The sequence below is a fragment of the Jatropha curcas genome, chromosome 11, assembly GCF_041381405.1.
Source record: "Jatropha curcas cultivar XTBG-Jc1 chromosome 11, XTBG_Jcur_1.0, whole genome shotgun sequence".
NCBI classification, from domain to species: Eukaryota; Viridiplantae; Streptophyta; class Magnoliopsida; order Malpighiales; family Euphorbiaceae; genus Jatropha; species Jatropha curcas.
Genome location: NC_143161.1, coordinates 3893910 through 3905585, shown reverse-complemented (window position 1 = coordinate 3905585; position 11676 = coordinate 3893910). Strand labels below are relative to the sequence as shown.

At 31.1% G+C, this 11676-nt stretch overlaps 3 protein-coding genes across 4 annotated transcripts; 2 read left to right on the top strand and 1 right to left on the bottom strand.

Moving 5' to 3' along the window:
- The first annotated feature begins 3697 nt into the window (after positions 1-3697).
- Positions 3698-7629, top strand: MPK17 (MAP kinase 17). Its single transcript, XM_089715812.1, has 10 exons — positions 3698-3916; positions 4035-4443; positions 4592-4722; positions 4860-4919; positions 5899-6048; positions 6203-6358; positions 6464-6601; positions 6699-6772; positions 6974-7078; positions 7162-7629. The coding sequence occupies exons 2-10, from the start codon at positions 4038-4040 to the stop codon at positions 7436-7438; spliced, it is 1497 nt and encodes a 498-aa protein (XP_089571938.1). The 5' UTR covers positions 3698-3916; positions 4035-4037; the 3' UTR covers positions 7439-7629.
- Positions 7630-7790: 161 nt separating this feature from the next.
- On the bottom strand, positions 7791-9385 carry LOC149492389 (uncharacterized). 2 transcript variants are annotated; one of them, XM_089715815.1, is made up of 5 exons: positions 9323-9385; positions 8901-9042; positions 8555-8636; positions 8347-8463; positions 7791-8020 (listed from the first exon to the last, which is right to left on the bottom strand). In XM_089715815.1, exons 2-5 carry the CDS (start codon positions 9017-9019, stop codon positions 7970-7972), a joined length of 369 nt encoding a protein of 122 aa, XP_089571941.1. In that variant the 5' UTR covers positions 9020-9042; positions 9323-9385; the 3' UTR covers positions 7791-7969. The 2 variants fall into 2 exon arrangements, with proteins under 2 accessions (XP_089571941.1, XP_089571940.1); XM_089715814.1 differs by lacking the exon at positions 9323-9385 and having other exon boundaries at positions 8901-9236.
- A 115-nt stretch (positions 9386-9500) lies between these two features.
- On the top strand, positions 9501-11606 carry LOC149492388 (ubiquinol-cytochrome C reductase UQCRX/QCR9-like family protein). The gene is made up of 3 exons (XM_089715818.1): positions 9501-9747; positions 10325-10372; positions 11338-11606. Exons 1-3 carry the CDS (start codon positions 9628-9630, stop codon positions 11386-11388), a joined length of 219 nt encoding a protein of 72 aa, XP_089571944.1. The 5' UTR covers positions 9501-9627; the 3' UTR covers positions 11389-11606.
- The last annotated feature ends 70 nt before the right edge of the window (positions 11607-11676 follow it).

Genomic DNA, 11676 nt, shown 5'->3' with positions numbered 1-11676 from the left:
CATAAAGCGAAGTTGTATTATAAATTTAATTATAGAGTAAAATAAAAACAAAAAAAATATATAATCGACCCAATAAATTTGGAATTAGAGTTTAATTGTTATGTATTTCATCAATGCACCAAATATGGATATAGTTTTTAAAACAGTTGTTGCTTGTACAAGGTACAGCCTACACTTTGTATTTGTGAACTCGGCATTTTGTGTCGGTTCCTTGTCAGACTAATCTCCAGCGCCTTCTTGGAAGGTTGTTAAAAGGCGGTCCATTTATTTATTTCCAATTTAAATTTAAATTTATTTCCTCTTTTAATATACATGGTGATGGAATGTACTCCCACATATCTAGCATTTTTTATTTATTTTTGGGACTTCAATTTTATCATCTTTATCATTTTTTTTCCTTTGCTGAGAGAATTTAATTTCGATAATGACATGTGCTAAGAAAGTTGGATGATTCTCTAATGATTTTAAGCTGAAAAAACCTTTTTTTCATCTAATAATTCTCTAATTACTATTACTTCTATCGGAGAGTGAATTTACAGTTATTTCTACATAATGGATCAAATAATAAAATATCAATAAATAAAATTACTATAATAGTAATAATAATAATTTAGAGACTGTCAAAATAATTAAATTTAAGAAAAAAAATTCAAGATATTAGCGACAATAATCTTACTATATGGATAATAATAACTCAAATATGTATCAAATCTACAAATCTAAACAGCAACTGGATGTGGAAAAAAAAATCTTTTTAATTAGATAACGATTATATCTGCTATATTTTAAAAATTTTTTTATAATAAACTTACTCTTTTAGTCACTTTTAAAAGGAGATATGATAATAAATATCACAGCCACAAAAAAAGAAAAAAAATCATAGATGAAATCTAAAAACCACAAGTAGATGGGTGATTGGGTAGTTGGGTTGGGCCCAAGTAGATATAGACGTTGAAAGAAACCAAATCCACGAGTTATTATGTAGTGGAGAATAGAGAGAAAGCCAAACTGCACAACAAACACAGAATAGCATAAGAATTCAGTGTTTTCAGAGATTGTTATCAACACGTTAATTTACATGGCTGTCATAATTATGTGACTCAATTCCCATTTTTTATAGCCATAATAATTAGAATATTTTTTGTACGGTCCTGATTACGTTGTTGTTTTTCTCTAAAGTTTTATTAATTTTGATTTAATATAATTTATTAGTCATCAACGCAATGTTGACTTGTGGAATTAATCAGTAGATTAATGATTCAATAGTTATTTAATTAAATTGAATATGTTCATCAAATTTATAGTGGTAGTTATATATGTATGTGGAAAAGGGTGGAAGAATATTGAGTTCGTGAAAAATATGGTTCGAAAAAATAAATATGATTTAATTTTAATTTGTATTGTTAAATTTTTATTTAAATTTAAATTTTATTGGATAAACTAAAAAATTATGTTATATATTAAATAAATTATATATTAAATACGATAAAATATAATATTTTTAAAAACTTTAATTTTATTGGTTGGAAAAATAAAAGTAATTAATTTTAATTGGTTATATTATACTATATAAAGTACATATTAAATATGATAAGAATATAATATGTTTAATGATTATTTTTAATTTGATTGGTTACAAGTCTTTCCTATGAGTAATTTATTTTATAAAAAAAATATAATCTATTACTTATTAAGAAATATATTATAATATTTATTGTTTGGTATAAAATAAAAAAAATAAATTTATTAAAAAAATATATGAATATAATACAAAATTATAAACATTTTTAGATTTTTTTAGTATATAAATTTTTTGTAATATTATAATTTTTTGTAATATAGTATATTATAATTTGTAATAAAAAAATATATGTTGGCTTTACGCTTCGCCCCTATTCTATTGCCAACAACGGTTATTCAGCATCCCAGACCGGTCATTCCTTATCCGTAAAAGATCTTTCGTAATAGAAATAGGAGAAATATATAATAGGATAGGAATAACCGGTCTTAACATGCTAAGACCAAAAAATCCCTTAGGTATCTAATAACCTTGCTTTTGATATTTATAAAAAAAACTATAAATATAAATTAAATTACATTTACTTCTAATAACTACAAACAATATACAACACAAATTCTGTCTGTGTTAACTACAGTAGCTGATAAAGAAATATCTAACAACTTTTATTTTATAAGTTGAAAATGAGTCATTTATTTTTCAAATAACTTCTCTTCCTATTAAAATAGACAATCAGTTGGTTTAAATAGAGGTAAAAATTATACATAAACGATAGAAAAAAGATAAAATAGACGCAAAATAATAATTTATTAAAATTTTATTTTCTGCTAAACAGTATAAAAATAAAATTTTGTGGAAAATGTAATAATAATACGAAATAACAAGATAGACAAACAAAGGATGTATAAATAAATAGGTGGAGTCAGGGCATGGCGTTCATGCAGGTGCAACAAGGTTAGTCACCATCTGAATTTGTCTCTCAAAGCTCCGTGAATATAGGGAATAACTGATAAAGATAAGGTACGCATTTTTAGGACCATTTCGTTTCTTGCAATTCAAAGAATCTTGTCCTGTTTGCCTTATATATTTTCAATATTTTTAATTATCTGATATGGTGCACAATTTTTTTAATTTCTCAAAAAAATTTATTTTATTTTATTGTTATGAAGATAATATAAATTGAAATAAATATATATATATAACGATAGTTTATTAGAGTATGTTCTGAAGCCGCTAATTCTATTGGTTACATTTTAAAATTTTTTTGTACCTCATAAAAACATTTATTAATAAAATTTTTTAAATCAATATTTTGTTTTACTGCCAACAACTAAAACATATGATGTTTTACTACTTATTAGGTGTTAGCTCTTCATAGAACATCGTAAGGGCAAAATATATAGTAAAAATAGATGTTTCTAGAATGATTTAAAATTAAAGTATTTAATAAAATACTAAAAAAATAAAGTGAGAGTATTTAATTAAACGTTCTTTTAATCTCTAAAATTATTTATGTTATCGAACTTTTGATTTAGGTCTACTTTAAGCGACTTGTATTTTTATTTTCAAGGACATGGATGTTATTATTAAAAACAACATTAACAAATTAATTTTAATAAACAAATAAATTGCTTATAAAATTTGAAAAAATATAAACATGTTTTTTCATAACCTAATTTATGTACTAATTGAATTAGTTTAGCGAATTTGTGTGGCTAATTGCTAATCACACAGCCAACAGTTAATTTGTATTTATTTTATATTAGACTCTCCTTAACCATAAAAATAATGGCTAGACTATTAAATTTTGTTTAAAATTAATTTTGTAAAATCATTTATTTATAGTTAATCAAATATAATAAAAATAATTATTAAATATTAGAATTAATATTTTATTTATATAATATATCTATTTTAAAAATAATATATATCTAATATAATTACGTTAATTATTTTCACTTAAATCTTTCAAATCTTTAAAATTTCCATATAGGAAAAGCAAAATTTAAAAGAAAAAAACAAAGTTGAGAATTGGAAATAGTTTTATACCCACAAGTGGCATAGGAGATATATACCAACAAGTGCTTGGGTGGTTATGGTACATTATTATTTTTATAAATAAATAAATCATGAAGTGTTTTTTTAACATGAATTGTTGTTTTCAAAAAGTAAAATACATCCCTCAATTTCTGACCAGCACCTCAGTTGACAACTTCAAATCTTCTGTGACTTGTCTATATAAACTTTCCCTTTATCTCATACACATAAAATAGAAATCTTTTTCATTTCGTAGAAATTTACATTATATATGTTCTTCTTGGTTCAAATCCACATCCTCTCCACCTTCAATACCTTCCTCAAGCACCATAGTCTTATTGTTCATCCACAAACAATAAGGTAAAAAATTCAAGACCCGTTTGATTTTTATCATTTAATTTCTCTCTCTTGCTAAAGTTCGAATCTTTTTTATTTTTCTGGTTAATTTTTAATTTAGGGTTTTATTGGTTCTAAACAGACAATGCTTGAGAAAGAATTTTTCACCGAGTATGGAGAGGCGAACCAGTACGAGATACAAGAAGTGATAGGGAAAGGAAGCTATGGCGTTGTTGCTTCCGCCATAGATACGCATACTGGAGAGAAAGTGGCTATTAAGAAGATGAACAATATTTTTGAGCATGTATCTGATGCTACTCGCATTTTACGAGAAATCAAGCTTCTTCGTCTTCTTAGACACCCTGATATTGTTGAAATCAAGCATATAATGCTTCCTCCATCGCCTAGAGAGTTCAAAGATATTTATGTTGTTTTTGAATTAATGGAATCTGATCTTCACCAGGTTATCAAGTTAAATGATGATCTCACTCCCGAGCATCATCAGTTTTTCTTGTATCAGCTTCTTCGAGCTCTGAAATATATACACTCAGGTGTTATTATATCGTTATACATATCTTTCTAATTATTTTATAGTTCTATCAATTTGATGTATCCATTTATTCATTATTTATATAATTTTAGCAATTTGTTTATTAAAATGGCTCTGATGATGGGTTTTCCTTGTCTTGGTTTTTGCAGCCCATGTGTTCCATAGAGATTTGAAGCCGAAAAATATTCTTGCTAATGCAGACTGCAAGCTAAAGCTTTGTGATTTTGGGCTTGCTCGTGTATCTTTTACTAATAATTCCCCCTCTGCCATTTTTTGGACAGTAAGTGTCATCTGGAAACAGTATTTAATAAATAAAATAAAATCAGACTATTCTAAGATTAGTTATGCAATGTTATTATAGCTGGCTCCTAGTTATTGCGACTAATACCATTTTTTTTAAAATTTTTTTTTGTCAAGGATTATGTAGCAACTCGATGGTACCGTGCTCCTGAACTGTGTGGTTCTTTTTCCTCCAAGGTATGTGTTGTGCATATTAGTTTCACCTCATTTTTCAGTTTCTCGTATTTGTTCTGGAAGAAGAGATTTTTTTTTTCTTATTGTCGTTATCCTTTTTTTTTTTTTTTTTTTTTTTTGAAAGCAAATAAGAGCATATATTTATATTAATTCTCAGAAATAAGAGTTGCAATACAATGGGGAGTCGAGTCCCATAGACGGAGACGGAAACAAGGATGTAAACATGCCACACGAGCAAGAGCATGTGCAGGCTTGTTACCTTGCCTCCTAACCCAAACCAATTCACTAAATGGTATTTGAGACAACAATTGTTTAATCTCTGCTAGCACTGGTGCCCAGTCGGAATAATAATCAAACCTGGTAGTTACAGCTTGAAACAGGCGCAAACAATCTGTTTCCACTAGAACCCTACTAATAGATCTCGTGAGCAACCAAGATAAAACCTCCCTAAGGCCGATATAAAACCCTATATTTATATTGTCGTTTATCTTTAATACCGGCTGATATAAAATTCAGCTTAGGCTACACCTTTATTTATTCTTTGGGTGGTAGATTGTTTATTATATCCTTATTTGTCCAAGGTCAGCTTTATATTCAGGCATTTGAAGCTGCTAAATTTATGTTTTCGACTTGCCATACCTTTGTTTGCTTCACTGGAGGAATGAGTGGGTGAGAAAAGTGAAAAAAACAATAATACTGCAGGTAGTCATTTTTCCACATTTGCGTAAACACCTACAGATGAGTGAATACTTTCAAACTTGTGATTTTTCTGCAATAATGCTACTAGATAATTGCTTTTCTGTGAGAGGAAAGATAGCCCTTTGGAATGAGCCAGAATGATTTAAATTTTGTCATAATTACTTCAAGAAAGTTGGCCTTCCTTCGTTTTTATATGTCTATAATTTGAATCAACTGTTGTGATCTCCATCTTTCTGTTTTCATCAGCATTATCAAACAATTTACACGTTTCTGCTCTCTGTAGTACACCCCTGCTATTGACATCTGGAGCATAGGATGCATATTTGCAGAGTTGCTAACTGGGAAACCCTTGTTTCCTGGAAAAAATGTGGTGCATCAGTTGGATATTATCACCGATTTACTTGGCACTCCTTCAGCAGAATCCATTGCACGGGTTCGTTACTTTTTCCTATATATCTGTCTTTGCTATCAGAGGAGCTTTTTCATAATTGTGCAATGGTTGACTCTTCATGAGTTGGTAGAACAGCAAGTATAATCATGTTTTTGCTGCTGTTCCTCAAAAACTCGGTTCTTTTTGATACCTGTAGATTGGGAATGAAAAAGCTAGAAAGTATTTAAATAATATGAGGAAAAAGCGACCGATTCCTTTGTCAAAAAAAATCCCAAATGCAGACCCATTGGCCCTAAAGTTACTTGAGCGTTTGCTAGCATTTGATCCTAAAGATCGTCCATCAGCTGAAGAGGTAAGATTTTTATATGTTAACATTGCACTTCATATCACTTTACATTTGGAACCTTTAAACTTCATTTGTTATTTAATTCTAAAATAATTTTTGATCTTTCTACAGGCATTAGCAGATCCATATTTTCACGGCCTGGCAGATCTGGAGCATGAGCCATCCAGACAACCAATTTCAAAACTTGAGTTTGATTTTGAAAGGAGGAAATTGATAACTGATGATGTAAGAGAGCTCATCTATAGAGAGGTACGGCCGTAATAAAAGAGTTCTTGCTTTGATGGTGTTACTATCTGCTAGTTTTGGTTGAATCCTCCTCCTAATTTATCTTAGTTTAACCAAACAGATTTTGGAGTACCATCCAGAGATGCTGAAAGAATTCCTTAGAGGAACAGATCATACTCACTTTGTGTATCCAAGGTCCGACATTCAAGTATCCTTATATGTGCTTCTATTAGCATTCTCTAAATGGCTTATTGATTGATTTTCTTTTAGGATCACATTATTGCATATGTGCTTCAAGATTGTGAAGCGTAATAAATAATTCAGTTGAACTATTTCATTATGGAGATGAGAAAACTATTCATTTCACTAACTTATATGAATCTTTTATTTACTCAGCGGAGTTGACCGATTTAAGGAACAGTTTGCACATCTGGAGGAAGGAAACGGTAGAAGTGAAAGAAACAGTCCTCTTCACAGAAAGCATGCCACCTCCTTGCCTAGGTGATTTTGTGGACTTTTTTACCCATTTAGTTCTCTTAATCATATGCCATTGTCTAATGTTCATTGCCTCTTCCTTTCCACAGGGAGCGAATCTGCCCAACTGATGAAACCGACATTGTCATAAAGCGTGGTGCTTCTTCTGTTTCTCGTGCAACTGTGCAGAGCCCTCCGAAGTTAAAAGCAACTGAGGAGTTGCAATCAACTGAAGAGTTGGAAACTGCAAACAGAAATGCAGTAGCTTTGCAGACTAGCTCTATGAAACCAAAATGTAGCACCCGTAATCTGTTGAGGAGTGATAGTATTTGTGCTTCAAGGTGCATTGGCATAATTGGAAATGACCGTGAAGTACATGCTCTCTGATTTTATGTTGGCAGTATTTTCTTTACATGCAAACCATGAAAGGTTTAGAAAATATATTTAATCAGCTTATATACTGATGGAAAATAGGATAAAGTGTACCGCTCTTCTGTTTCTCATTATATGCTACTGCAGTTTAAACAATTTTCTTTGCTTGCATTCTCATAATAAAGAGTTGTGATATATTTGAAATAGTTTCCAAAGTTTTATCCCATTTCAAAGCTGAATTAGTACGTTCCTTCGCTTGCAAGTATAAAAGAGAGTTCTTTTTAATGATGATAATTAACCCACGAGCATTTTTGATACTTCTGTTATTCTCTTATACAAGTAATATTGAGCACCACCAAACATCACCTGCTTAAAATTACAACACATTATTTAGCAGACCAAGTAGTACATACAATATTTTGCACAATAAAAGCACAAATCAAACTTCCAAATGGTCTTTCATCATCCGATAACATCAAATGTGGCATGAGTTTAATTTCAAACTGTCATCCATAAATTCACCTGGTAGCCATGTAGAATTCAATTTTAGCCGCTTCCATCAAGTTGTCCATGAGAAAGAAGGTGTGCCATATATTGCTGCAAGGACATAACCAAATAAATATTCATGTGCTACAGAGCTCACAAGTGAAATAGAATTCATGAAAATGGTATTGACAGGCTATACTCTCAAGCTTCTCATGTTAAGTAGAATAAAATTGGGAACGAAGAAACAAACACTAGAAGCATTGGCAAGTATAAGAGTTAATAATAACCATGAGGATCCCCCACAAAATTCAAAGCAAGTAACATACAATGTATATTCATTGTAAATGAAATAGAAAAATTCAACCTCTTAATATGCAAAATAGAATAGACACTTGAGGAAATAGAGTTTGGCTGGTTACTAGCATTGAAGAACTTACAGCATGATATGCGTATGGGGATTTCCCTTGGCGATCAAAGTGCTTAGCCATGATGCAGAACTCGATTGGACCCCAATCCTCTGATTCAAAGCAATTGCCAACTGCAGCTTTATATAGCTGCCAAAAAGTCCAAAAAATCCCCAAAATCATCCAACAATACATAAACATCCAAAAAAAAAAAAAAAAAATCACCAAATAGTCACAGAACCTTAGCTGTGTCTGTTAAAAGTTCAGTTCCAGCGGGGTAAGATGCATAAAATTGATCAGCTCTAGAATATCCAGCTCTAGTTCTGGAACACCAATTACAAGGTTACCGAAAAAGTAATATTACAATCATAGTCCTGATATGCAATTATTCAACTCTAGATTGCGCAGCCAAAGATGAAAACCAAAAAGAGAAGGACAAAAATAACACCAATTGAGTTACATATCAAGTGTGAGCAGCAGCATTTAACAGAATAATAGAAATTAAAACAACCCAACCAAGAAAATTTGAAAGAATAATTCAGACACATTTTGCATTATTTAGTTGTATGGGGGAGTAACTGACTCACGTGTTGCTTGTATAAGCATAACTCAAGACAGCAACAAAGCAGTAAAACCCAGTGTAAGATACGATTCTGCGAAACTTCTGAATCTTTAGTATTTCTTTGAACCCATCGTAGAGCATCATGATTGCGATGATACAACCTACACCTAAAATATGTAATGCAACCAGACAGTAATTACTCAGACATTTAATCGAACAGCTTAAGTGCTAGTAATTACTCAGACATTTAATCGAACAACTTAAGCGCACAGAGATAGAAAGATTCTTTTGCAAATCCAAATTACTGAAATTGACAAATAACCATGGAAATAGCAGAAAATAAAATGCAAAAAAAAAAAAAAAAAAAAAAAGAACTTTTATTATTATTTTTGGAATTGAAAATATTAGGAAGTACAATTCTTCCCAGTAAAGAAGAAGAACCGGTACTTGCTGTTCTTTAAGAAAGTCGGGCCACCTCGAACAATATGTGGTCTAATGTTGAGGGCCCTAAGAAAGTTTGAAGACAAAACTTTGTTGGGCTCATTTTGAGGCCCAAAGCCATTAGTCAGAATTCCGATTCGTGGCCTTTTTGTGATTATCATATAGTATTATTTAACACAAAGGGAAAACTTTTTCCTTGTTGGACGGAAATATCATCGTTGCAATTCACGTTACAGCATCCCCGTTTTCGTCGTCTTCCTCTGCAAACCCTAGAGCTCAAGATCCCACGTACGATATCTGAGCCGATCCCGATGGAGTATGCAGCTCGAAGAAGCAAAGGTGGCCCATTTGAGGGTCTCTACCGGCTGATCATGCGCCGCAACTCCGTCTATGTCACCTTCGTCATTCTCGGGGCTTTCGCTGGTGAACGAGTAAGGATTAGGCGTTTTTACATTGAATCTCTTATTTGACTATATTCATCGTCCATTTTAAAATCTTTGATGCATATGAAACGAATCGGACAGAATTTTGATTTATAATGGTGTTATGTCGATTGGAAAATTGGGATCAGAATTATTAGTTATTATTGTTGTTCTGCCATATTTAAAATCACACAATAGACTAGATCATAAATTGATATGAATCTTGTTTACTTGGGATTTTAGTACTTTCCTTTTAAGTAGCTCTATATATTCGAATGGAATGATTAATGTTTTCTTTTTCTAAAAGTTTGATTAATGTTGATTTTGCTTCATTTGTTTTATTTTCTAGAAGTTTGATTAATGTCGATGCAAAGTACTTCATTCTTGTTGTTGAGGATAAAAATTTTTTGTAGTTGATTTCGCTGTTCCTTTGTATCAAATTATTGATGAAGAAGTGACCTTGTGTTCTTCAAGAAATGAAGGCAAAGGCCTCTGATCATTAATAATAGCAGTCACATGATATGTCATGTGTTTATATGACATCTAATTTATTTATGTCATAATTGAATTAAATTTTTGGGTACAGGCTGTGGATTATGGAGTTCATAAGCTTTGGGAGTACAACAATGTTGGGGTATTTCTACTGTCCTATATTTCTTATATATATTTATTAATTTGTGTTGGTGCTTTTGTTTTACACAAATTTGTCAACCACTTTCACTTTGTATTGAACTGGTAGATAGCTTATATACCATGTAGTTATATACAATATGAAATGATGTGAACTTTGGTTCTCTGCTAATGAAATGATTTGAACGTTTTCTCAGCTATCTTCACATATGTGGACTGTAGAGTTATAAACTTCTCGTTAACTTGCTTGGTCTGTTTGTGCCTTTATTGTGAGAGACTGTTGAAAATTAAGTTAAATACAAGGATACATGTGGTGTAATTAGATTGCACTGCACTGCCTTTGGTTTGGAAATAGGTAGTGATGGCTGTTTTAATTAGTTGTATCCCAGCTGAATTGATGATGAACCAAAAATCAAATGCAGGTTAAACTTGAAATTTTAAGATCTGGTTTTCTGCCATTTGAATTCCGCAATAAACTCTAATATACACTGTAGTTTTATTTTGTGAGTGCCTCTTGTATTTATACCTCTATAATTATTTCTTGCTAATCAGTTACACCATTATTGCTTTCTTTTCTCCTTATGAACTCAAACTAGGAGTTCCTGTCCCACCTGAATCTAGAGACAAATAAATTTCTTCGACTTCTTATTATTATAAATCATTTTGAAGAGTCCCTAGATGGTGGGTTATGCATTATGTAGGTTTTTTTTTTTTTTTTTTAGGTTAATGTCATACAAAATGTGACATATACACATCCTCATGTTTGGGATTTGACATTTTTGCGTTTGACTCACACTAGACAATATCTAAATTTCTATTGTCAATGACGAATACTAATATTCCAAGTTAGTACCTTAAGGCAGCTACTAGGCTGAAGGAAACTCAACATATGATCACCTGACTACCACATCTGTTCATTACTACCATTATATATCTGAATGTAATTTGGAATCTTTTGTTCTTTTACAGAAACGTTATGAAGACATTCCAGTTTTAGGGCAAAGGCCATCAGAAGAATGAGATGGACTCCATTTTATTCCCATTTTGAAGTTCCATATTGAAGATTGGAAGTACTTATTAAGTTGATAGGAATTTTTGCAATAAGTGTAATTTGTTTGGGTACACCAGACTTATTTCTAAACCATGTTTTCCTTAAACTGTGCCTTACGAAATTATTGAACAAAACACAATGTTCTTCAGTTTACTTGAAATCTAATCTTGATGTTGGTGTTCTTTTATTCTGGTTTTTGTGGTTCACTACCGCCCATTCCTCCAAGCCCCAAAGCCCTGTTCATTTTCCTCTGATAT